At 39.7% G+C, this 27,566-nt stretch overlaps 2 protein-coding genes across 4 annotated transcripts in view; one reads left to right on the top strand and one right to left on the bottom strand.

Moving 5' to 3' along the window:
* Positions 1-9,580, top strand: part of pappa2 (pappalysin 2) — a 77,860-nt gene extending 68,280 nt beyond the window's left edge. Inside the window, exons 26-27 of the mRNA XM_067604969.1 lie at positions 4,358-4,456; positions 8,040-9,580. Coding sequence (XP_067461070.1) covers positions 4,358-4,456; positions 8,040-8,192 — 252 coding nt within the window. The 3' untranslated portion in view covers positions 8,193-9,580. The remainder of the gene's footprint in view (positions 1-4,357; positions 4,457-8,039) is intronic.
* Positions 9,581-10,768: 1,188 nt separating this feature from the next.
* astn1 (astrotactin 1) overlaps positions 10,769-27,566 on the bottom strand; it is a 394,147-nt gene continuing 377,349 nt past the window's right edge. For all 3 annotated transcript variants that reach the window (XM_067604965.1, XM_067604966.1, XM_067604967.1), the window contains 2 exons: positions 26,071-26,254; positions 10,769-13,845 (listed from right to left, as the gene is read on the bottom strand). In XM_067604965.1, the coding sequence (XP_067461066.1) occupies positions 13,608-13,845; positions 26,071-26,254 (422 nt within the window). In that variant the 3' untranslated portion in view covers positions 10,769-13,607. The remainder of the gene's footprint in view (positions 13,846-26,070; positions 26,255-27,566) is intronic.

Raw genomic sequence — 27,566 nt, 5'->3', positions numbered from 1 at the left:
ATCTTATCTTTGCATGGTGTAATTTGAATGAACCTCCCACCCTAGAGTGCCTCTCCTCCCACCAGTACACCATGTGCACTGTACCAAATTACAACACAGACAAGCAAAGCTAATTTCAAGTTCAGGAAAATACAGTGCAAGCCCTGCTTGCATTGGTTGTTGTGCCACCATAAAAATAGGGCCCCGTGTTCCTTAGTATTACTGTTGTTTCCTGACACCACAAATTGACTTATTTTTAAGTTATTTTTCCTCCATCCATCCATCTGTATACAACTTATCCAGGTCCAGTTTGCAGTGGTAACAGACTAAATAGAGCAAGCCAAATTTGTGTTGCCCGAGCCACATCTTCCAGGTGTTCTGGGGGAATCCAGCTGTGTTCATAGGCTCTTCTGCAAATATGATCTCTCCAGCATGTTCTGGGTCTTCCCTGGGGTCTCCCTTGAGTCTTCCAGTTGGAAGTGCCTGAAATATCTCCACAGGGAGTTACTCAGGAGGCAACTGTTGGGACAGTGTACCAGATCATCTCTGACTTTCTCCTGGAAAGGTGTATGGAGCTCATTTACAGCTGTTTTAGGACTAGTCCAAGTCCAGAACCATCAACCCACGTTCCTGCTCTCTGCAGGACATGCTATCCTTTCTCCAAGAGCATTTTGAGAACGGCCAGACTGTTCTCACCCTGGGGGTGTTTTCTGCAGCAAACGTTGCTGGCCACGAGGGCTCTGACTGCTCTAGAGCTCAGAGCCAGTGATTTCAAATTTCCATACAGTTATGAAACAGCACAGTTTTAGGCAGTTTAGGGATCACCCAAACTGCAAACGCCTGTCACCTGCACCTCGTCATGTATCCAGCACAATGCCTGCTTCTTCTTTTACCTTGCTGCATAGACAGGGGAGTTATAGGCTGCCGTCTGTAACCTTGGTTACAAATAAAGCTGCATTTATTGTAGCCTTAATATAAGTCTCTCAGTGGATCGTCGGTGGAAAAGCAGAGAGCTCCTACCTAACACAAGGACATATAGTCAGTTGAAAAGTTACAAATGACACTTCAGCGTAAAAGGGGTTTTACAGCTGACCTGGTGACATATCATTTTATTTGGAAGCACAGGCTCAGTCCCCCAGCAGCAAAAGTTTGCAGTCAGCTGGCAGTGAGTGACATTTTGAAATGCAGGCACTGAACTTCAATCATGTGTTTATGTGCACTTAAGTCATCTGTTTATTCACAGATTTTGGCAATAACAATGATTTCTAAAACGTATGTAAGCAAGAAACCTGAATATAAAAAAATCTTAAAGAGGCAGTGTCACATTACTGAAGAGGTTTCACCACCTAACATGCCTCAAATTAGTCTGTAACCCAGTACAAATAAATTAAGTGTACAGTATAACAGACCAACTGCATGTAAACAGTTATTTTTAGAGTAATCCATACTTCTGTCCTGTTGCAGTACATGTACACATGTTAACCACAGCATATTCTTCTTTCTGTTTTTATTCTTGTTTTATTCTGAGCATGTAAATTTAGCCAATGATTCACCAAGTCCTATGCCTCATATCCTATAATATCTAGCACACTATGTTGGACTATGTTTCAAAAGCCCCCCAAACTACATCCACCGTCAAAACACACACACACACACACACACACACACACACACACACACACACACACACACACACACACACACACACACACACACCTCCCTTAAACTCCACGAACTGTATTTCCTATCAAAAGGAAAAACACTTTCAGCCACATGGACAAGAGAAGTAAAACAATAAATATATTGCTTGACAGATGAGTGTTCACTAGAATTCATATCTGTGTTTTATAATGTTCTGATGAAGCGCTTGGCAGGTGCTGATGACAGCACATGCTCCCATTTGAAATAGCCAGTGCTAAGAGGTAGAATATTTATGTTAGCAAGGTGTAGGGTTGGCTGCTGCTGCTTTGTACATCTCTGTCTGGTTTAAACTGATTTGAAGGGAGTTCCTGTATAAAGGTAATACACAAACCAGTTGACCTTTTAATTACACATAGGGGACTAAGGTGCGCAGCCAACTCTTGCTGGTTTAATACTCTACATGGACGTCTGTGCATTTCTGTTGAAAGTAAAATATATGTTGCCTGGAAGCAATGTAAACACTAATTAACCTCAACATGAGCCCTGACCTCAAAATTCGTCATCCTCATGTGGGCAAAGCATGGGGTCCGCTAATTTTAGCAGCTCTTAGCAAGGAAATACTTGTACATGAAATGATAAAACCCACAATAAAGCTCAGCTATGGATCTCATTAAATTTCAAATAAAACGTGACATCAGGCTATGCATGTCTGTATTGTGCATGACATGAAAGGTAATTCAAAGATTTACATACTAGTAGTGATTTGGGTGAGGCATCTGGTGCAATTGCTGGTAAAGTATTTACTCAGAAACAGAACAATTAAATAGATTTATTTATGCCACGGCAGTTTAGTTAGGAAAGGCAAGGGGATTCGTCAAGTAGGGAGTTCTTTGAAGTGAAGAGAAAACTGCAGAAATCTTCTCAGCAGCTGCTCTCTCCCCCTGCGCAGTTTAGGTAGAACCCTGAGACTTTGAAATGACTCCATCAGCCCGCCGGAGAAAGCCAAAAGTATCTTTGGCACTCTGCACTTATTTTCACATTGTTGGCACTTCAGGGAAGCCCTCAAGGTTTAGTCGAAAACATTAAAAAGGCTTTCAACATGAAAAGTTTGAGATTCTATGCAAGTCGAATTCCACAAATTTGCGTGCCACTCCAGAGTTTCTCCAGAAGGACTCCCACACTGGCCAAAGCATTGCAAAAACAGTTTGAGGAATTGTCATTAACAGGTATTTTAAGTAACATGAAGCATACCTGACGGTCATTAAATGACATCTGCCTGTGGATCTGTCCACTCTATCTGTCTGAGTTTAAGTAAAAAACAGCTAAATGGGATGTAAAAAGAAACATTGCTTGCACTTAATTACAATGAATGATTTTCTGCATCAGTTTGTCATATTATTTATTCTGCAATGCTAAAAGAAAAAATAGTCTTCACAAAGACCCCAAAAGTGAAAGCCATTATTACTACAGGTCTCAGGTATGGTGTTGTTTATCATCACTCAATATGATGTTTAATCCCTTGTGCCATAATCCAGCTCAGACTTTAAACAATGCAAATCCACCATGCAAAGGATTACCACAGCAAACATCAGGCTACACAGTCATAATTCTTAAGAACCAACCATTGACTTTAGCATATAAGGCAACTGACTGCGGACACATCACTGGGTTTATCAGACTGGGTCATTTTTTCTGTAATGTTCCACTGTGTTAGGCCAACATTTTAGAGGGTTAGGTTAGTCAAACATCCTGGTTGTCCCCTTTGTGTCCAATCACAACACGTGGCAAATATTCAAACAAATCCTGCCAATGTTTTACAAAGCTAAGGTACTGGTTTATCCAGAGAAGTACGCTAATATAAACCTACCTCAGCATTCAATTTAGAATCTTACTATCAAGCAAATATGCAACCAAATCATGCTAATTCTTTAACATGCAACCAGTTTAATGCTTACTCCAGGTTATTGCTAAAAGGCTATGCTAAGAAGATGTTTGGTAGCACATATACAACCACTCATAAGCTGATCGTGACATTCTGAGTATATCCCCAACATCAGCATTAATGTGTCTTATTGGCTGAACTTGTTTGCCTCAGGGTGCATAGTCTGCATAGACATCTGCAGCTAAGACTGAGTGCAAAAAGCACCAAGATCACATGTTCCACATCAAACAGCAAGTCATGCAAAGAAATCTTGTATCTAATAACAAAACATCACCATCATCATTCATATGACTTTTTGTTGTACATTTTTTAACAATGATCCTAGCGTTACATAAAACTCAATATGAGTATCTTTAATTTAGGGGAAGTTTTGGTGTATCCCACATGAAACTCCAGTACATGTGAAACTACTGCTGTATAAAGCAGCAGGCCTGCTTGTACACTGATTTGAAGACCTGCTTCCAGCTTGTTCAATGGACACAAGTCAACCTCTCTCATCGCTTGTATAATCTTTGTCAGAGCAAACAATGAGCGTGCAACCGACTCGCTGGTATGACTGAAGGTACAACTCGGACTGGACTTGGATCATGCTGCGTGAGAGTTTATTTTGATTTGTTTCATGGACATTTGTTCCAAACAACTTCATTGTATGACAATGTTCGCCACTTAGTGAAAATCTGTTTTCTGGGAAGATGTGGATTACATTTCTTTGTTTGGCTTTCCACGCTGTGTTGGGAGACAACTTTCTTAAACCATAATAAATATGACCTTTTCTTGTTTGTGACTTGTGTCTAGCCTTTTGGAGGGGATGGCTGGTGTGACACCATCAACAACCGGGCTTACTGCCAGTATGACGGAGGAGACTGCTGCCCGTCCACACTCTCCACCAGAAAGGTACACAAACAAACGTTTCCAGTGCTATACCTCCTGTCTGCTGTATTTACACAGGAAGAGAAAGATTGATTTTTTCATTTTATCCCATCTGTTTGTGTTTTTATTTTTAATAACAAAATATATTTCTCCAGGGTATCCTTTTAATAGATATAATATAACTTACAATGTCCGTCCACTTTGTTATAAAGGTGGCAGGGCTCGCGTCTTGCAATCAAGATGGAGCTTAGAGGCTGAAGCTGGATTCAAAGCCAGATTCTTCCTGTTTACAGTAGTAGAAATCCATCTCTTTTTGGAGTGCTACACTGCCACGCAGGAGACTTCCACTAAGCAAACAAACACAGATCCCTGCTACTTTCCCCTCTCTCCTGTTAATGACTGCGCCTATTTAGTCTCCCTCATCTGTACTTAAAACAACAGAGGAGACTTGTGCCCTCCAGCTTTTCCACTCAAATGGTAAATAAGCAGGTTTTCACCACCCATGCTGCTGCTATACGCTTTCTCACTTCTCATATTAGGCCGTTTCTCCAATACAAGAAATGAGTCAGGGCTCAGGATGTCAGAATACTCTTGGACAACAACACAGTATACCTGATGAGACTCTTTTACACTGTAACAGTTTTAGCAGATGACAATGAAAATCCCACCGTATTACTTTGTTGGTGAAAACACTTCATTTAAAGCATCTTCAGTGCAGATATAAAAAAAAAACTTTTTTTGTAGTGCAGCTCTACTGTGTGATTTAGGCCTATAATTTGATTAAAGGAAGTCTAACACAGGCCTAATGAGTTTGAGGAATATGTTGGATATCTTTGTGTTTATCCATCCTTACTTTCCCCGGAGATAGCTTGTTCGTGCTCGCTACAAGATGCAAATGTATCACATTACACTAATTGCACTAAATGATTGCTGTATATATTGGGTGGGTAAGAGGAATGGTATGAATAATAATGAGGAAGCCCGTGTTGGGCCAGTGGTGGAAACCAGGGCACTCATTCCCTGAACTACTTCTACATAAACACGTCTTTTTTTCCTATTTTTCTGCGCTCTCATGAGAACTTCTCTCCTGTGTGGACGTTTGGGGAGTAGCTCACCCCCCTCCCACTATACCCTATTTGGCTACTGTACAGCCACATATTCATGACACCCATTCAGGGGGCCCTGCCTATTAATTCCTATAGCCTACAGTTGGCCAAGCCTCCGCTGTCTCCTCCATGTCCGCAGCACGCCATGACTCACTGGCAGCTCCTTCCTAAATGGAGAAGGAGTTCAGCGAGTCTGTAGCTGCCGTCATAATAAATGAGCTGCCAGACTGCCACTAACTGCTCTTTTACAAGGGGAAGGGGGAGGGAGGGGGTATAAGGGTGGGAGCAGCGAGGTGTCTGATGGTCTGCGGTTCATTCGGCCACTGTAAAACAGCAGCTCAGCGAGCGGGGGTTGCTCCGAGGAAGTGAACTAAACCGCCGTAAGAGTCAGCATCCTGACTGCCGCCGCGGCTCCAGCAGAGTGATGCAGTTAGCGGGGGGTGGGAGGGTTAGGGGCTTGGGGGGGGGTTGATGAAGAGCGCTGGATGGTAGGGTTGTTTACAGAACTCTCTGTTTCTATGTGGCTCGACTTATGCAGGTGTAGGAAATTACAGGTTTTTAACACAGCGTGACCCAGATCACATATTTCTTTTCTGCCAAAAAAATTAAAACTTGAGACTCGGGATATTTTTTGGCAATTTTCTACAGTTTCAGTACTTACCCATAATCAGGGTTAAAACACACAGACAACAATGAGGTGATTTACCTTTTTCTGCTGGTAACACAGATTGTTTCAGAATCTGGCAGGATAAGTCATCCACATCTGAACTACATCAAATATTTGAATCAATATTCATATCTATTTGTGTCTGGATCAGTCCACAGAGGCCAGCTGCCTACTTTTTATGGAGTGCAGGCAGTATTGGTTTTATTTACAGGGGTAGTTGCGGCGATGACAAGGGAGGAGGGATACACCAGAGATGATTCAGGTGGGATTCAGTCATTGGCCGACAGGGAAAAGATCTGAGCTGCCACACCATCTATGGAAGCACACAATCTTCCTTTGATTTGTTAACTCGAGTCTGTGTTTTAGCCCGACAAGGGGCCAAAGTAGTAAAAGTAGCAGAGCAAACGGAAGGAAGACAAAGAAGACATGATTTTTTTTACATGAGACTGAACACCATTTGGTTCTGGTTGCATGCAAGGTTGAATTCATCAATTTGAAACCATTTCTTGTCACATGAATTCCGTTCATGAATATGTTGCCGTAAACAGCGGGGAGGCAACTAATCCAAACACTCAACACAGCCAAAAGACTTGGCTTTTGTTTCTGTGGATGAAGGGAAAGCAAGCCCTTTCTCTCACTCCAAAGGTTGTTAGAAGGCATCAAAGGTGGAATATTGCTTGGCTTGTTCTGCGCCTGCATCAATGAATCAAGATGAAGCTGTTAAGGAAACATTTAATGGCCGCGCCAATTCGTCTTAAATGGGACTGCTCGCATTTTAAGTGAAGCTGGGCCTTCTGCAGCTCGTTCAGTGAAGCTATTACCCTGCCATCAACCCCATCTCAATCCAAAACTGAGTGCAATCAGCAGTGAAGGCCGACCAGCTGCTACCTCCCACTCTCCTTCTCGCCTTGCTTGCCGTCATCCTTATTTTCTTTCCTCGCCTCCCACTCTCCTTTCTCCCTCTCCCTTTCTTTCTCTCAATCTTCCTCTCACTCCTTCTCTCCAGGAGCGAATGTTTACATTTCTTGCAACAGACTGCTTCGCGGGGCACCAGAGTTTATTTTGCAACTTGTGGTGATGGCTCGCTTCCTAGACAAGAGCTGGCAGCCTCTTGTTGTTGATTCTTAACATGTGTTCATCCGTTCACCTCCACGGCGGTGCGTTCCTCCCTCCTTCCCCCTGAAGACCCTCAAGGTTTCTTGCCGTTCAAAGGCCACGTTGAACCATTTGACATCATGCACTTTATCGGCCTCCGGGGGGCCGTGGGAGTTCTCTTTGAAACTGTGAGGAAATACAACAAGTCTAATAAGACCACGCTCGGGTTACTAAGCGGTACTTACCTTTCAGCACAAACAGAATGTAGGAGAGGGGACAAAACTGTCCACTAGCTGCTAACTCAGTTCAAGCACATTTATTTTTTATTGTCTGTTTTTGCCATTCAAAGACGTGCTCTTTGCTACAGTTGAAAGGTAACAACCCTGCTGGGATGCCTCCTCAACTTGTGCATTTTTCTCTGCTTATACTAAAAGTCCTGATGTAATATTTACTTTTATACTTCTCTTTCTATGCTTTTGTTCCACTTACTTCCAGTGGAATATATAAGCATGATTTTATCAGATCTCATCAAAGAACCATCTCAGACAGTTTTAAACAGGGAAACCAACCAAATGGAATGTGTGTTTTCTCGGTTTAATCATCCATTAAAAATGACATCTGCACCAGACAGGCCTGAAATGTCACATCTTGTGTTTTTGTTTGAATCCAGCCACAGATTGAAAGATCTATAGTGGCTCTGGGAAGCCGAGCGCTGAATGTTGTGCTTGTTTACTGACAGGTCATTCAGTTTGGGGCGGACTGCAATCAGGATGAGTGCACTTGCCGTGATCCGGACGCTGAGGAGAATAAGAGCAAAGCCAAGCACTTGGAAGGAGGAGGAGGAGGAGGAGGAGGAGGTGGAGGAGGTGGAGCCGGAGGAGGAATGCAATAAGATGGAGGGATAAAAGAAGCTGAACTCGTGTTAAACAGAGTCAAACCACAGACTATACACCACAACAAACAAACAAAAAAATATCCGATTTACAATTTTATTTTGTAATGTGAAGAATGCGATTGAAGTCAGATCATACAGTAAAAGCCCGTTTTTATTCAATCAAAACCAATATTGTTGTTAAAAAGCATCACATGAGTGGTTTATACATTTGATTTATATGTTCCAGCTTCAATCCGGCCAAATAATATCCACAAGAGGATATAATGTTTTGTTTTCCTGTTAAGAGGTGAAAGGTTGTCTTAACTGCTGGATGTGGGTAAGAGCAGAAAATGATCTTTTAAAAATGCAAAATAGAAGAAAAACAGGGAGCATTGATGGAAGAAAACACTGAAGTTCAGATAGGGTTAAAAAAAAAAAGCTGTCGATCCAATTGCGTACAAATCAAGTCATCATAATTGGATCAAATCATTATTGTACATGGATTCAAGTACTTTTCTGGAGTTGATTAGTCTTGGGATAAAGAAACCAAAAGGACTGACTGTGCCTGAAAACTGTTGAGCACATGCACAGTCCTTACAGTAAAGGTTATTTGCTACTAACTACGTATACTGTTGCATCCAGTTAGATGGAAAAATATTAGCATCCCATAGGATTTTCAAAGTAGCTCATTCAAAACATACTGAAGTCCATATTATATACTCATTATGAAAGGCAGGTTTGTTTATTTGAACTCATCTGATGACTACTTAAAATATAACAAGTCTAGATGACAAAGGAAAAGACAAACAATTGCTCTGAAACACTTCAAATAGTTAAAATCTTCATCAGCGTGCATCAGATCCTTCTACAAAACAGTTCTTTCATACAGTTAGCTGGTAGGAATGTAAAAGGATACATACTGTAAAGACTAACATATATAGACTAATATATTTGGATCACCTAACATATTTACTAGATCACGTATTAGTCACACAAGTCGACACTATTTATATCACAAACCCAGTAATAACATGATCATTTATCTGTGCCGTACGGCATGTGCACAGAGCGTCATGCTGTCATATTTATATTTACACAAAAACTCTTAATCTTACACACTATGAAAGAGACAAGCTAAAAAGAAAAAAATCTGAAAAAAAAACAACAAAAAAAAACTCCCAATACTTTTGGGACACTCAGCCATGCCTTTTTCTTTTCAGCTCAACACTGATTTCTGTTTGCGTATACTGTATGTATGTCAGAAAGATTCTGCTATCCATTAGCCAGAAATGATGAAGTAGCCCATCCAAATATTGTATCTATAAAAGTGTAATCATGTTCTTTGTGATATTTTACAATACTTTATACTCTATATGAAATAAATAGCGACTTTATATCGACCCCTATCATGTCTCTCTGATGGTTTATTTGGTTTCTTTTTCTTCACAGAGGATGTGTCTTTTGTTGGTTTCCTGCTTGTACAAATGATGTTTGAATAGAATGTAATTTAGGTATAACTAGCTACTATAGGTTGGCTGGCACACACACACACACACACACACACACACACACACACACACACACACACACACACACACACAGACAGAGTTCAGTAATTCATTCGTTAAATCCATAATGGCACACCTACTTTTTGGTTCAAAACCTGTAAACAAAGTTCTGTGCTGATATTTAATGACAGGTATTCTATATTGAAAGTTTCAGGGTTACAATAGTTCTCATAGTATTCGGACAGATTAATATAGAATCACTTTAGAATCACAAAAAGAAAGACAGAAACCTTCTTTCTGTTCTGTGTCCTTGTTGTTTTGACATCTGATTTCCAGGCTCTCTCTCCAGGTTTTTGTCATTTAAACAGAAAGAACTCTGAAGACAGTAGACCTTAGAAACGGCACTGTGCTTAACATGGTTTGACAAAACAGAGCAAAGTAAACAAATGTCTCAGCTCCCAGTAACACTTCATATCATGCATTTTGCAAAATGTCAGGAAAACTATTACCCACAAACTTTTACCTTCTGAACTCATACTAAATTCTAAATGATTAGGGAGTCATTTCCAAATCTGCGGTCAGAGATCTGCAGAAATCTTTTCACTTTAGATAGAAGGCTTTGCCAGGATGACGGCATTAGATTTGGCCATGCAGTAGACTGACTTCTACTTTATCCTCCTTTTCAAATTCCAGATAGGCCTCATTTTTCTGAATGACGCCTACCACAGCTGGTTTCTATGTGGACGTGCATTTGGTTTGTGTAATATATGAACAGTGATGCCGACAGTATCGATAGCACAGATCTGGATCTTTATGCAGGACTACTGTAATACTTTACATTCACAAATGCACTTGAGCATAAATCTATGACATCTTGCATGAATACAAATCAATACTTTGACATTCTCCTGAGCAACTTTAAAGGGTCAGTTCACCAAATTTAGCATCAGGCGATAGAAGCAACAATAATCTAAATTCAGTTCCAGCTGTATGAGAGCATGAATAAATAATTTGCACAAATAAAAATAGTCCTATAATAGTCTAGTAGATTTAGAACAGCAGTAGAAGAATATTCATACAGCCATGTTTCATAATATATTCTTTATTGTTCTTTGAAGTAGCAAAGATCAAAGTGAAAAAGTTGAGTTTATGACAGCCACATACAGTATAGACAATATATCATGCAGATAGTAGATGGTTCACATTTCTCTCAAAGGTTAAGAGGTCATTCATTTCACGTTCAAATCCATTCAATTATTTTGTCATTTTACCATTTTTGTACAACAAAATGAAACTTTAGTCTATTAATCAACCAATCACTTACAGTCCAATCCAATTTCAAACCATCTTTAGATCAAAATCAGATTAAAAGGAAGTTAAACCTTTTCCTCTTTGCATTAGAACAGTACATTAGTGGATTAATCCGACTAAGCTACACAGCAGATATTACAGGACAATAGTGTATCTACCAAAGCACACGTAAATGTTGTAAAATATCACCCGTTGTACATTTATATACAGGAGGAAAACACTGTACTGTGCTATAATGTGATGCATTTATGAAATACTTTGCTGCCTATACAAAAATCTACAAGCGTTCAGTTTAGTATTCACATATGAGATTTGTTAAAAATCAACAACTAATATACATTTGCATTTCTTTGACATCAATCTCCAACATGGCCACTGCACAGTAATAAAATAACATTTCAGAACGTGACAAATCAAGGCAAATAAAACACACTGTATTAGTTCAAATGAATGTCAGAAGGATCTCTCTAAAGATGTACATTATTGCATGAAGTTTAAACATACAGAGAAGCAATCAAAAACAGACACTGTTAATTTGCGCTTTCGGTACAGAATTGTCACTTTTAACAGCGTTCATTGGTTAGATTTGGAATGATAAAATCTATATGAAACTATAAAATAATAAAGCGAAATACTTTATAGATACTTTTGGCAGGTTTGATTCAATATGTAGAGATAATGACTGCTGTTATTCAGTAAACCTCCTTTATAACAGCTTCATTTATAAACTATCAATAATACATTCAGCAGGTTATATCACTAAAACTTTATCATGATGCTATGTACAGCGTTTGTTTCGAATGTCTGTACTACTAAAATAACTTGCAGCAGACTGTCTTCTACATCTTGTTCATTTTATCTTGCTAATAACATCTTAATCTCTTTAGCTTTACATGCTACCTCACCTTTCTCATACAAACATGGACAGTTTGTAAAATACTGGCTTTGTTTCTGGTGCTACATGACAATTCCTTGTGTATGTTGCACTGCAATAAGTGTTCAATGTGTTTAAATGACAAAACCAGGTCATGACACTGACTTCACTAAAAAAAAAATGTAAAAGGAGAGTTAAAAATGACATGTCTTTGATGACAACTGATGTTCAGTATAAGCAACGCCACACAATAAAGCAGCCAATACCAAAACCATTTACAGCTGTAGAGATACTTGACAATTAGCCCATGATGTGTTAACCTGCTGAGTGTTTTTGCGTTTATTCATGACAAATGCGTCTGACAAGAACCGGAAGCTGTCAACCAGTAAAATATTAACAGTGAAACTGAAACTGCAATGATTTTTAACTGTAAAGAATCAGCATCTCCTGGGTCCATGGACATGGACTGCCTACAAAGTCACGATCAATATCACTAGCAGTTTTTTGGCTGCTTCTTTGACATCAGCGGTTTCCAGTTTGTACGTGTTCGCCATCATACAAGGTGATGTAAAAAATCTGAGGACATGATTAAGTTTGGATTTAAACAGGCACAAAAGAGCTGACGTGAAACCCTTTATGTCCAAGATCTGATCTTTTAATATCGTACTGAATATGACGAAGCTAAATGATACCAGGTTTTCTGTCTAGACTACTCTGCAACGTAAGGTTTCTTTATGAAAGATTTAACAAAGTCCAACAAAGACAAAGTGAAATTAAATTTTATTTTACATTTAGTTCCACTAAAACATGTGCATCTAATGTAAATTACCATATGTTCAGCTGTTTCCTATATGTATTTACTTTAATTGTGATATAAATTTTTCATACCAGGTCACATTCAACATAAATAAAACAGGAAATGATGAAGAATCCCAGCCTTGAGGGCTGAGGGTCTCGTTGAGTTCTGATCTACTTTTGTTCTCAGATGGTCAAAGTCTTCCAGTCCTGCTTTCCAAAGGTTCACAATTAACACCAATGTAAATAAAATCATTAAAATATCCAGATGTTGACAGAGGCCAACCTTAAATGAAGCAACAACAACTATTCTTTTACATCACGCACCTGCAGCTGCTTCACAGTTAAAGTTGTCCATTATGTTTTTCCTTAGAATTACAGCAGTGCTTTGATCTGTTCAGAAAATACTGTATACACCACTACACTCATACAGCAAGACTAATGAAAATCTGATGAAAAACATGAAGAGGTGCTTTAACTGTGAAGCATATGTCAAGTTTGCTACCATTGGCCTCAGGACTTTATTAGTGTATAGGTCAAGAGAAGCACAGGAAAGATGAATAAAGCAGTGAGGTGTACCATCAGGAATCTGCTTTGAGAGATCAGCTCCTGCCTGAAGGCTGTGTTTGAACATTTGATTTTATTTAGACCTGATAAGAATAATGTAAGTGGACTGTTATTTCAAATAAAATTAGCTCAGTGGACTGGAGGAGTCAAATTTTGTTCTCCTGTTTTTGTTTTCCTTTGATATGAAAAATTTATCTCACAATAAAAATTTATAGTCTTCAAATAAAAGTAAAAAAAAAAAAAGGATTTGTTTATGACACCTTAAATGCACATATCTTGCAGAAATAAATTTAAAACCTGCATTTTATTTGATTCTTTGTTGAGTTTGGCAAATCTTTATACTCCTTAGTGCATCCAAACTGAAACCTTAAAATATCATTAGAGCTCCTTGGGCTCACCGTAGTCATTATACATGACAGTGAGCGTCTGCTCGTCACAGGCCTTGTGGACGTCCTGGCCCATGTTCGCCCAGTTCAGCCCAAAGGCCTTGGTGTCAGTGTAACGGCAGGACAGGAACTTGAGGGACATCCTGCGAAGGCCGATCTTTGCCTCCTGAAGAAGACCCTTACACCACGGGGACAGTTCATCTAACTGGGAGAGGATGAGACCGGCCTTCCTGTTGGTACAAACGATGATTAAAAGGTGTTTCTGTTTGCTTTTTAAAGCTTTCTGACATCCACAAACCTGTTATGAGTTGGAGAGAGATTTGCATTCAAAAACCAATTCAACAGAAACAAAATATAAAATATGAATGACAGACAGGAGGTGGACTCAACAAACATCACCTGTACAATACAGTCTACTGTATTTTCCTCATGGGCAAGGGGTAATGGTTGCATGTGTTGTGTGTATGGTCAAGCTCATTATATGCTGATATCATCAGGTAATGATGAAAATATGAACAGCTGGTTAACATGAATCCCAGTTAGTATTAGAGGTTTGGCATCAGAAGGAGGTCGACCAGCACTTTCCCAACCAACACTGGGTTTGAGATAAATGAAGTGATGAATAAACTGCGGCAAAGAACCAGTATTACCCCTGTGCCTCACCTGCAAGAGCCCAGTTCTTCAGTTTTTCCAGAGACAAATAAAGGTTGTTGGGATAATTGTAACCGCTCTCTCAACCTATGTACTGCACATTAACCATAAATGTTGTTATATTATTATGATGTTTTAAGATAATTTTGGATGCTGCCCTTTATAAAACAGTCGCTCTGCCAGCAAGTTTTCATCCTTCTCCCTCATACCACACATTGATACCCCCATATCACCTTGACACCTCTCTCTCTCTCAAAGAGGAAGTAGATACATAAATCAATATTTTCTGTGCCTCATGATGCACAACAGTTTGTTGGATTATTGGATCATTTTAACCACTGACTTGGATATTAGAGTTTATAAAAAAACCCAGTAATAACCTGTTCACCATTACTCTGCTGATGATCTCACTTTTAAATTAACTATGATTTAATGTTCATGTTTGAGATGAGCTCTCCAGCAAAATCTTCAATGCTGCTCAATTTTTTTTTTTAGAAGAACTCCCTCAAAGAGTTCAGCCTTTTTCTGCCAAATCTAATAATTTGCCATAAATGGTCAGTTATCAACGTTTTTAAGATTTTGGTGAACCACTGGATTGCTACTGCACCCCTGTTCCTCCTTTGGTACACAAGAAGTCATCCAAATACCAAAGTTGAACAGGAGAAAAGAAAATATTGCTAAACTTAAGGAAAAGTACATCTTTGAGCTTCAGGTCAACCTGACACTGGTTTTATGGATTAAGAGTTGTTCACAGGAAAGGCCACAACAGGTGCTTGTAAATGGTTTTAAATCCAGTCAGTTGATTTTAAACACAGGGCTCCCCTAAGGCTGCATTTTATCCCCCATTCTCTTCTCTGTTTACACCAACAACATCTCCTGCAGCAGTGAAGGAATGACACTTTTAAAGTGTGCGGATGACATGGCCCTAGTGGCCCACCTGACTGGCACCAATGCTCTGTCTGAATACCATCAGGCAGTAAACAACCTGGTCCGGACATTTCGGAAAAGCTCCCTCGAGCTCAACATCACCAAGACCAAGGAGCTGTGCTGTGGGAGCAGACAGAAACCAGACTCACAACAACCACCTCTTTTCCAACCTCTCAGTATCGAAGGCCAGCTGGTAGAACAAGTACGGATGGAGAGATAGACACCTCCTTGTCCTTTTCCCAGCACACTGACTCTGTGTACAAGAAAGCCCAGCAGCGCCTCCACCTGCTGAGGAAGCTCAGGACTTTTAATGTCAGCAAGGACATTTTAACCCTAGTTTACAGGACACTAAATCAATCTATACTCACCTTCAACATTTCATCCTGGTACAATGCCCTCACTATCAAACACATAACAAAACTCTCCCGCATAATCCAACCAGCAGAATAATTGGTTTACTCCAAACTCTCCTATCCGATCACAACCCTGAACAGATTAAAATAAGCAGTGCACTCTGACTTGTTTAATACTGTTCTTGTCAGTGCTTTTGGTCATATTCTACATGTGTGTGTGTGCGTGTGTGTGTTTACATGTGGTTTTAAGTGTGCATTACTTGTTGGTTGATGAGCCTTGTCAGACAATAAAGTTATCTTATCTTAAACAGAAGCACATCTCGCTCAACGCTGCCCAACCCTCCACCTTGGTTCTTTAGAAAGTATTTAGAGAGTTGTTGATATCACAGGAATCAAGCAGCCAGCCAGTGACTGTGAAATGCAGTGAACTGTGGGAAATGCTTGTTGCCAAGCATCTGAAGAAAAGTGGAATCTCAGTGTTGATGCACATCAGGCTTCAGATACATTAGACTGTCTACAGCCCATTAATCACACCGTGGCTCTGCTGTTGTTTTAGAGTGACATCATCGTATGACAAAACCTAAAACCGACCCATCCACAAAACTGCTTCCTGTCTGAAGGGTAAGGTGCACGGTTACTGACACATTCCAACTTTGACCCAAAGCACACACAGTGGCTGCTGAAGGTCTGGGTGGGAATGATGAAAATAAAACAGTGGAAAAGTGAATGAATGAATAAATGAATGGCCATGGCAAGTAAAGAGCTGGTGCTGTGGAGGAAAGCAGGCTAATGGACGGCTGTGAAACTGTGGAGAGGCAGAAGAGAGACAGCTTGATTCCTATGAAATGCTTGAACTTGTCCTTTGGCCAAACCAGCCCAGCTGAAAAATCATCTCCATTAGTAACATGATGCACAGAGTTCACATAAATACATCTCATAGGGACACTGAGCGCAATAAATAACCATTAAGCCTGATGCAGCCCGTTTGGCCTTTGTAGAGAAACCCTGTCAGTGTTTGTCTAAAGTCAGAAAATGGCAGCAGGAGGAGATTTTGTTCATTCCACACACAGTTTCTCCTCATCCTTCAGCCAAACCAGCACTTCTACAGTGCAGAGTCCCCATTCTGCCAAGCCACAAGTCTGCTGGATGCACCAAAGTCACCAGAGCCATAGCACATTATACTGATGAACTGATGACACATCAGAGCACCCAGGCTACACATTCAATATGCACCAGTTAAAGGAAATGAATGACTATACAGACAGAATAAACATTTGTTTCTACCTATTCATCGCTCTAATTGTCTAGATTTCCGTTTTTATGCACATCAGCCTCCTGCAAGCATTCGGCTTCATTGCTGCAAGCGTCAACTTAATTCAGTTTACGGTGCAAAATGTGCAGGTGGAAGCAAACCGCAGTGAATTCACGTTCCACTAATCATCATAGACACTCACCTGGTAGTCATGAGGCAGATCTGATGATGATGTGATGGTGGTTGTCATGAAAATGATGATGGAGAGGTGAAAGTGATGGAAACAGAGATGACACTGGAAAGGGAGATGGTGGTATGGGAGGTAACGATGACAGCTGCCATGTGTTGATGAAGTCAAGATTCTGACTGGTGATCTCAAAATAATGATAAAGTTCATATTGAGTTCATTCTTGACCTTCATCAGCAGTCTGAAGCTTTTGAAGACCTACTAAACGGACTTCATCAGCTGCTTCCAAAGTCAAGAATGAATATTGAACATCAGCTTTTAAGCGCACAGGGATGAGAAGTCCTTAAAGTACTTTGAAAAAAAAAAAACGGTCACTGATCAAAAAAAACTGGTCAAACGCAATCTGCTGATGAAGGTCATGTGATATGACCAAAATCTCCAGAACAGGTACTAAATGCACCTTGTGATAGGACTGTTTCCTCAACTACAAAAAACAACTTTTTAGTCATATGCTCACAGTGAACAACTTCCATAGGATGAATCAGGTGCCAACTTTGAAGTTCTCATCTCTGGTCTACTTCTAAAAATGACATCTACCTCTCCCTCTTCCATTCAACCCAGAATCTATGGATATGTAAATATTGTTCATTTCAAAAGTTTTCCTGCTGGACACAAAATGTCTCCTTCTTCACTGTAAAGTCCATTCTTGTCCATGTTTGTGCACTGGAGGCTTCAAGTTTTCACATCACACTTGTGTGAGTTGTATACTGGACCATGATTGGCTCTAAACTAGTTATGATGTTACAAATCATTGAATTTAAATTTAAGGTGAGCACAGAGAAACTTTCCCTCTTCAGCAGATGAATGTGAAAACAAACTCTGCACATACATCATTCTGTACAATGAAGCTCAAACATCCGAGAGGAGTACAAATAAGCAAAACAGATTTTTGAGTGAAGGGGGACTTTAAGTTTGAGAACATCTGGCTGCATCTGTGCTAATGTTTGCAGGTTAAGCTTCTTGTGATCAATCTGGAGTGAACACAGACACAGTAATGGACGCACACATACTAACAGATTTGAATCTCCAAGTCTGCCATGTGTGTCGCATACTGTACACCCAAACACTAACAAACTGCTCAAACACAAGTATACTTACATAATGTAGTAAGTGAGACCAGTCCAGTCCAGATTGATTTGCAGTTAAGTCTGGATCAGGACCATGATCCCAAATAAATCCAAGACTATTACCATTTCTACATACAACTAGAAGTAGCTTGAGTGTTCAAATCTCTGTGGTAAACTTAATATCCTCTTGTCAAACACCCATTCAGAGTGATGACCCAGAAGGCTTCTTTTATTTTTGATTCTGTTGATAAGCTGCAATTCTTTGGAGATTTGAGCTTAAACTTGGCGCTGGCTAACACATTGTAATAATACAGACACTGTGTGGCCTGTGGATGCCTGTACAGTATTTCATCTCCTGTCTTAGACTCACTCCAAATCAACTGCTGTTCTGTAAACATATAGCACATCACCATATTTCCGCTGAATGTTCGTGTTATTTCTGGAAAATGACTGGATTTTGTACCCCTCAATAGGCCCTAATTCCATTCAAAGAGGCAAAACAGTTTGAGTCAAACATATTTCTATGTTATTGTTGGCATTCTTCTCTAATTTGCAAACCATTTTACATATAGAGACACATGAGAAGAAACATCCTCCTTGCAGTTGTTTGGCTAATAAGTATTTTGCATATGTTATTACATTGTTTTTGGAATCAGAGTATATTTTGAATGTTATGTACATTTGGATGCTCAGCAGGACAACATCTCCTTTGCAAATGCATGTCCAGAGAGCCATAACAGCCCCGGTTATGTTCTCTGCCGTGGAAGCTGGAGAGAAAGAAATAATCATTTTAATTATGTCAGTCTTCTCGGACAGCCTGTCTGCAGACAAGAACCCTTGTGTTGGTAGTTTGCTGCCATACTGTCATTCATATCATTTTTCTGAAACCCCTTTATGTTCCCAATATTTTGCCACAGATTTCAGTGGTTTCAGGAAATTGGGATATTTATTTGCTTAGAATAAAGAAAAAAAATGTGGTTTGTTATGCTTTCGTGTCTCAGGAAGGCAGAGGAACGTTTCACAGGTTCCAAATAGCAACAGTTGTCACCATAAATCCCAGTGCATGTATAGGAGTGGAAAATGGTCTTCAAGATACTCGAGTGCCCCTTAAAAAAGTTACACTTGCAACTTCTGTATGGATTTGTGTCAAATACAATCATCCACATATACTGTATGTACTGTATACACACATGGTCATATTGAAAGGTACACATTACATGGTATGGTGTAGAAGCATACACACGTAAACACACAGTTTAAATCATTTTAATCAAATAGAAAATTTGAAAAATGCTTATATTTACATTGAAAATATTAAATGTTCCTTCAGTTGACTGAGTTGATTGATTGTTTCACATAAAATAGACTCAGAAACACTCTACGAGTCTACAAGACACCAGAAACATTTTTACTTTAAATGATGCACACACGTTCTCTCAGGTCTTTCATTTTGGACTTGAAAACATACCTGTGCAAAACCTATTTGCAACCAATAAGCATTAAATTTTTCAGAAATGAGGCCATAGCACAGTCCGCCCCAATCCAAACAGACCCGAGGATACTTAGACCATATTAAAAATGTGGTTAACCTCATCAGACTCAAAAGAGAGCCAACACAGGCAGCAGCATGATGTGCCACCGATAAATGAGTGGCCACCATTGAAAATAGACAAAATACATGTCCTTTATCCTGCATTTCACCTCCGTCTCACCTCAAAAACCACATGTTTCTTTTATGATTATGATTAGAGCTTATAGAAAGTCCGCTATGATCCACTTCACTATTGGACATACTTACACACAGACCAAAGCCCTGTGACAACAGGACCTCCAGACTCGATTCAACTGATTATAATTTGGACTTGGTTTCTCAGTTAATTTATAGTTTCTGCATCTGTGTAGCCTTCAGGGTCGGCAAAGGTGAGTGTGTCGTAAATTTCATCATTTCATCATCTGCACAGGTCCTCACAGACTGTCCATGTGAAGTCCTAAATTTATGACAGAGACGCACTGACAAATATGTGTGAACACATCCACACAGTATGTGCAGACACCCTCTGTTGTGTTAACAGAACCATGTGTGTTTCTGCAGTCCACGTCTGTATCCCTATTTCCTCTATATCAGCCCCTTTCAGCCACGGAGTCGACCTAGTGGACCTAGACCAAGTTTCACCTTGCTCAACTTTTGTTGCAACACAACATGATGAAATATGTTGTCAGTGAATATTTTGCAGATATGTTTATTGAACATGTCCAAATTTCATTGATAACAAGAAAAAGAGTGTGCAGTGTGCTAGTGGCACAGTGAGGCTTTAGAGATCATCACAATTCATCACGAGGGGGACATGACTATCTCTCCCAATATTTCATGGCATTCAATATTTGTTGGGACATTTCACTAACATCCAAAAAAGACAAACAAAAACATAAAGTGCATCTTTACATTCCTCTAAAGACGTATTTGCCGTTGAAAATAACTAGTATATTAACAACATTTCTAAGACAGGGTCAGAGTTTTCTTCATGAATTGACTCATTCCTCTACTGTCATACTTAAAGCATATTTACCACAGATATCAAAGTGTTTGTTTTTTTAAACCTTCACATTTCAAATTAATACACTTTTAGAATTCTTTTCTGTAGCTCAGCTCAGCATGAGAAGAATTATAATATTCTAATTTGATGAACTGCATAGTTGAAGCATTATTATCAGCTACTAAAAATACTGTGACAATTCCAGTACCTCCTTATACTGCATTTGACAGGAAACAGTAGCACCCTGGACGTCTCCTGGTAAGGGCATATGAGGTACTTTTTATTGTTATCTAAAACTCATAACAAAGTGCTCTGGTTCTGTTAATGGGATACTTTTACTGGAAATTTATATCACAGTGTGTAAATATTTATATGTTTCTCTTCACTATTCAGTATCGCAGAAACCAATAAATCACTGTTGGACGAGAAGCTGAAAGGCACTTCTGCTTTCACTGCGTGTATTTTTGTCCTTTCCTCATCTAAAAAAAGTCAGAGAGCAAAGTAAACAGTCTGCTGTGATTATGATTATGATTTCCTGAGAGAAATTCCAACCATAACAATACTTATTATCACAAGCACTCCTCTGATTAGAGAGACTGTCATGTAAAAACAGAAAGGAAATAGAAAAAATTGAATATTTTGCAGTTCCTCAAAGGGCACGGAGTCCAACCAAGGACACGGTCAGGACTGAAATGGCGAGGATTGAGGATTTTCTTTCAGCCCAGCCAAAACATCTAGCGTTTCTAAGTCAACAGCCAAGCGGCGTGCCTTAAATAATGGGTACTCCCCTGGCGATGACAAGGTCTGGCCCTCAGGAGAAGAAGTGTCAAGCCTTGGAGAGACAGCCTTTCGGTGAGTTTATGGTTTTAGTTAAAACGTCACGCGATGTTGCATGAAAAAGGCAACAAAAATGTCCTCCAGAGGATGCCAAATGGTCCTGTCATTTGTTTCCAGATATTGCTTACTTGGCTGATATGAGTTTACATTGAGTCAGAGCCTGAGCAGGGTTCTTATTATCTGTATTTTGACTAGCTAATGAAAATCAAGTTTATTCAGTCCTCATTGTTTGTGACAGGGAAACTGGGGAATTCTCCTCATAACAAGTTGAGCTGATTTGGGAAGATGAGACTGTGTGTGTGTGTGTGTGTGCATCAGTAAAGTATTGTGTCTGTGGTCTGTACATGTACAGTATGTGGTCTATGTGTGTGTGCTAGAGGGGAGCCTGTCTGCTCTGCTGTTTACTGTCGGCGGTACCACGGATCTGTGTTGTTTGGGTGGGAGACGTATATTCTCTCTCAAGAGGCCAAAGACATAGTGATTTAAGATCAAGCCGCTAACAAAAGGGACTTACAGAGGCAGTTATGGAGAACAAGGACTTTCTAGTGTTGACCGGCTGGGAGCTTTATGTGTGGAGTTTGCATGTTCTCCGCATGCCTGTGTGGGTCTCCTTTGGGTTCCTCCCACAGACCAAAGACATGAACATGTGTTGTCTATCTCTATATGTCAGGCCTGTGATTGACCTATCCAGGTTGTACCCTGTCTCTTGCTCAATGTCAGCTGGAATCAGCTCCAGGGTGCCCGTGACCATGTCTGACAATATTTTTATCATTTGTCAATTTTAGCTGGATTTATACCTCTGCGTTAAAGGATATCTATACGTATGTGCTGAAGCTACACCGTAACTGACAGGCTGCGTCTTTCAAAATCTAACTACACCTTGTAGCTACAGCACCTACAGAGACACCATATGTGGACAGGAAGACTGGGATTGGTCAGCATGGGCTACTTGAGTTTTCTCCTACAAGGTTCTTATGCCGGTAGATTGTTTAGAGTGGATAAAACATGCAATGTGTTTTAAAAAATCTCTGATAGCTTCTCCTTTTCAGTGACACACATTTAGTGAATACATATAAAGGTGGACTTTCCCACCATTACTTCTATGACAAAGTGAATGAAACAATGTAAACACAGTCACTGTAGGGAATCTAACTAAAGCACGATATGGCTCGATCATATATGATACAGTATATTCTTTTGGTGTTGTGGTGTTAATATTAAAAAGGGAAATCTGACACTGAACTATAAATCAGAACCTCCGCACTAGGTGTCTGTGGTGGGACTCCTGTTAGGCAGGTGAGGTTAGGTGTAAGGCACTTGATTGATACTTCTGATTAAAGCAGAAATATAATCTTTATCCTAATATGACCATGATGTTGATTCATGCTAAGACAAATCTGGATCACATGTTAATTTCCCCCACTGTTCTGGTCAGCCTCTGTTCAACTGAATGACAATGATCAAGATGATCTTAGGTGCTTTTACAAGACATGGGCCAACATCAACACTGGATGCTTGAAAAGTCAGAAACTCTGCATGCCCATTATTTTGGTTTGATAAAAATGATATCAGTAGTATTTTTGGACTGGCGTCAGTACAACCATTTATCTGCTGCATTTGTTTTCCCCAACGGTCAAATAACGTCAGAGAAACAAACGTCTTGACGCCGCGGGGAAGTTGTCAGCACACTCAGACACACAGCGGTGGAGCTGTAAGGCCATTAACCTCGCTGCCTGCTAACAACAGAGAACTCTGCCTCAGGTTCAGTAAAGAAGCTCTTTCCTCACACTGAACCAGATACATAGGAAAGTCTAATGTTCATTTGATGACTTGGCTAAACAAAATGTTTATACTTCCTTCCCTTGTTGCCAGGCTTCACCTTTAATGCAATTCTCTACTGGTTTTCCAGCTCTGAGGTGCCTTTATTAACATTAATCACCCCTCCCTTTAACTAAATTGGGGGACTGTTAATCTAAGTGTATTTTAATGGAACACTTCAGAAGCAACTCCCTCAATTACATCAACTCTTTCCAGCATGGGCCCTATTAAAAACAACCTTTCATTTAGGGTGGGTGAACCAACAGACAGAGAGAGAAACAGAGAGAATTAAGGGAGCCTCGGCTAATCAGTTTCACCTGCCAAAGTGAAAGCATGTACCACAGACTGCCGTTTATAAGTATATTTTATATCAGACACATGGCTCTGTTTATAAAACATTAAGCTACAATTTTACATTATGGGTACTTATCCGTAGTTTGGGGGGAAATTTGGGGCCCTCCCTGGTTGCTTGTTACTAAATGGCCCTGGTGATGTCACGGATGTTAAGCTCACTTCCCAGTCAGTTTGAATGAATTTCCCCCGTAACTCTAATTCACACAAACAACTGCCTACAATCAAAGACAGCACTTTGGATGCTGGGAGCGGAACATCTGCCCACCTTTGAGAAACAAAACAAAAGTCGGACGCCACAGAGCATTGAGTGGACTGATACCATGGAGATTTGGCTGTGAGGGCCACTGTAGGATGTGTTTATAATTCTGCTGGGAACAAAAACTGTGGCTTTGGAACAAATTTTAACTTTGAAAAATGTGCAAAGGAAATGCTTTGGTTAGGTAGGATTACCTTTGTTTTGGTTTTGTATAGATTGTTTGGGTTTTATGAAGAAGGGCTGCCCTCTTGTCCTGTGTATGTATTATTCTTTATTAGGAATGGAGAATTTTGTTTTTGTACAAAAGGCGGGAACAGGATAGAATGTTTTGTGAAAATGGCACAAAGCTAAAACAAACACAAGTGGCTGCCCAGGTGAGGGCATTTTGCTTCATCTACTATCAAGAAGATAAGATCTCGGAAGGCCAGTTTGAGTTATACATCTGTGAGTTTGAAGGCTTATCAGATGACAAAACAATGCAGAGTAGTATAAGACAGGGTTTTACAACTTTGGAAAGTTGTCATGACAGGAAACATTTATCCTCTATTTTGACATTTTCGAGAGCAGGCAGTTGCTGGAAGACGTGGTACTATAGAAGAAGTTGAGCCAGGATTTAATTCCCTATACGTTTTTTTTTTTTTCCAGAATCCTTTGCATCAGTTGATTTTTCACAGACTGCTAAGGTATAACGCTGGCAATGTTAGTGTTAACAAATCATCATAAAAAGACTAAAACCAGCAACAAGTCTGTCTCCCAATACTTCCCGACTTCCTTCCCCTGTCTGTGGCCCTGAGCCACAAGCCCATTCCTTCTTATGAAGACAAATCTTTAAAAACAGGTCATAAATCTATACTTTCTTTTTTTTAAAAAAAGTTATAATAATATTCTAAAGCAGCTGGGCACTGTAGTTTTTTATCAAACATCACTCCAATAGGAGTGCAACTCGTGCATATGTTGGGTACTATTTTCAGCTGTGGATGTATACATATTTGGTGCACTAATGAGTATTTCTGGCAGCAGGACGGTGTGTAACCACAGTAGCCATGTTCATTGCAGTGAAGGAGCATGTCACCCAGTGCAACAGTGTGGCTCAATGATGTGTTTTAAATAGTTTTTGAAGATAATGAAACCCTCTGTGACAGAGGAATAAGCTATATCAAGCTTTGGATACACACACAATACTTGATAGTATTGGTCTTTTCATGGGATTTGTTGACAATAAGAAAAATATGGAATTTCTTTCAGCTTTATACTTTCAACCTTGGATATAGCTTTAGTGATTCAAACTATGATTTTATTAGAGTTTCACATGTGCAGTGGGGGGTAATGCAATCACAACTTGAGCATATCTGTAATTTTAGTCTAGTCCAAATCTACCAGATGTGTGATTTTTATGGACTGTATACAGTTAAATGAGTGTCTGGGTTTTCTAGCATATTTGAAATTGCTGGTGACTATTTCATTTTTGAAAAGACTGTCTGCTTAAACTGCACTTGAAAGTGGTGTTCACACCAAACTCTGATCCAACCCAGACTCTTGTCTGGTTGCCACTTTTCTTCAATCTTGCAGCCAATCTTGCAGACGTCTTTGAACTGTTATTGTTCAAAGACGTCAATGTCAATTGCACAAGTTCGGTACGACGGATTGCACTTTGTTGGTGGGAGGGCAACTCATGAATCGAGTAGGCACACACTCACATTCACACACACACACACACATTTCTACAATTTCAGAGACTGATTACAGTGAACACAGTCTACACATTATTAAAATGGCTCAGTCTTTTGGTATTCTGTAAGAGTCTGACTCAGGACAGACCTACAGGGCTTTGTATACTGTTGGGTCTTTTGATAAATTGGCCATCAAGTTCAAGTTGATGATCAATTTGCTTGAAGGAATGCATATTTGTGATCTGAGGTTACATATCAGAAACATGGGCACTTCTGAACTACAAACTGAATTCCAATTGTTTTACAGCCTCACCATTTTGTCATTTTCCTTCCTCAGTTAGTATCAAAGCAAAAGATGCCTCTAAGGTGGGCATTCCTTCTCCATAAAAAACACCTTTCTTCTTTACCTTGATTTGAGAACTCTGATATTTTCATTTTATTCTCAAGGCAGTACAAAATTAAAAGAAAGGAGTTAAATGATGACTGTACCTGGGACCTAGCTCGTCCTCACACCTCCAGGTGAATTCTCCGAAGCTCTCGTAGCGCTGGTTGTAGTGGTAGAGCACTCGGTGCAGCGTGGGAGCACCCAGGTCCATCAGAGTGTTATAGGCCGTCTGCTGCTCCTTCCCACTGGTGTAGCCGTTGAACAGATTATAGATCTTATCTGCGATTTCTGGAAGGGCAAAAACTGTCATAGGTCAACACTGAAAAACTTCATGCAGTCTCATGGCATCTGCAAATGACTGTATGAAAAATTGGAACTTCAATGACCAGTAACAAGGGATGTTAAAAATCAGCAAACAGCTTGCTTATGTTTACCAAACTGGTCGATTGGTGATACTTGATATCAAGTGATCCTCAAGAGAAGAGAGAGGATGGAGGTCTAATGTTGGTGTACTGCACAGGGTACTGTGAATCACTACATTGCAATTAGATAAAGATTTTTCAATGTTGTAAGATGACAGAAGGATGGAACCTATAGAGTAAGGTTGACATGCCTCTTGTTCCATTTCAAGTCAGTTTGGCGGAGATACTGTGTCATCTAGCCAGTATGTCATAATCCTAATGTTTGAAGCCCAATAATATGATAAAAAATTTGGAAAAGCCAAGCCCCTTTCCCTTCTAGATTTGCAAAGGTGTTTCTTGCCAGTTCTGTTTTTTGTAGTTCCATAAAAAATGGATTACAATTGAGTCTAATTGTTTTAAGAAGGATTTAACAAGAAACACTGGGATTTTCTGAAATAGATACAACAATGGGGCAAAAAGGCCATTTTACAGTGTTAATTCTGATAAGTAATGATATTGGACGCAATCTCCAAAACTGTATATTTGATTGTAATTTAGATAAGGGAAACTGGTCTTGAATAAAGAGGTGTGGCACTGTGTAATCTGAATTCCTAAATGTGCAAAGTTCCCTGGAGATATGCTAAAAATAAGGCTATGTAACCCAGAAATATTCTGTACACGTATGGGCATTAGCTCACTTTTACTCCAATTTATCCTATATCCAGTGAATGTCCCAAATGAATTGATTTTTTCTGGTATCTTCGGAATAGTAATTGTGGCTGAGTGATGTATAACAGAACATCATCGGCATATAATAATATTTTATTTATAGATTTTTCTGTATCATAACCATGAATCAGAGGATCAAAACGGATTCACTCAGCAAAAGGTTCAATTGCTAGGGTGAAGATCAAAGGAGATAAGGGGGTGACTCAGCTTTCTCTGGACACTGAACTATGTCACTTCCGTTTTGGAGACACTGTTTATGTTTGATGTGCTACTTCCTTTTGGGTGGAGAACTTTTCTGTCCAGCACATACTCTACAGCAGAATTTCTTTAGACAAATAGGACAAATTTATTGAGTCTCCATTAGTAGACATGTGATGCTCTTTCCTTGTTTTACTATAGCACCATTTTACATTTTAGATTAATAAGGCAGATGTCATTTTACATGCATATCTTGGTATTAATACCATTTT

The sequence above is a fragment of the Thunnus thynnus genome, chromosome 12 (genome assembly GCF_963924715.1).
Source record: "Thunnus thynnus chromosome 12, fThuThy2.1, whole genome shotgun sequence".
NCBI lineage: Eukaryota > Metazoa > Chordata > Actinopteri > Scombriformes > Scombridae > Thunnus > Thunnus thynnus.
The sequence above is the reverse complement of the archived record's forward strand: the minus strand, read 5'-3'. Positions and strand labels throughout refer to the sequence as shown.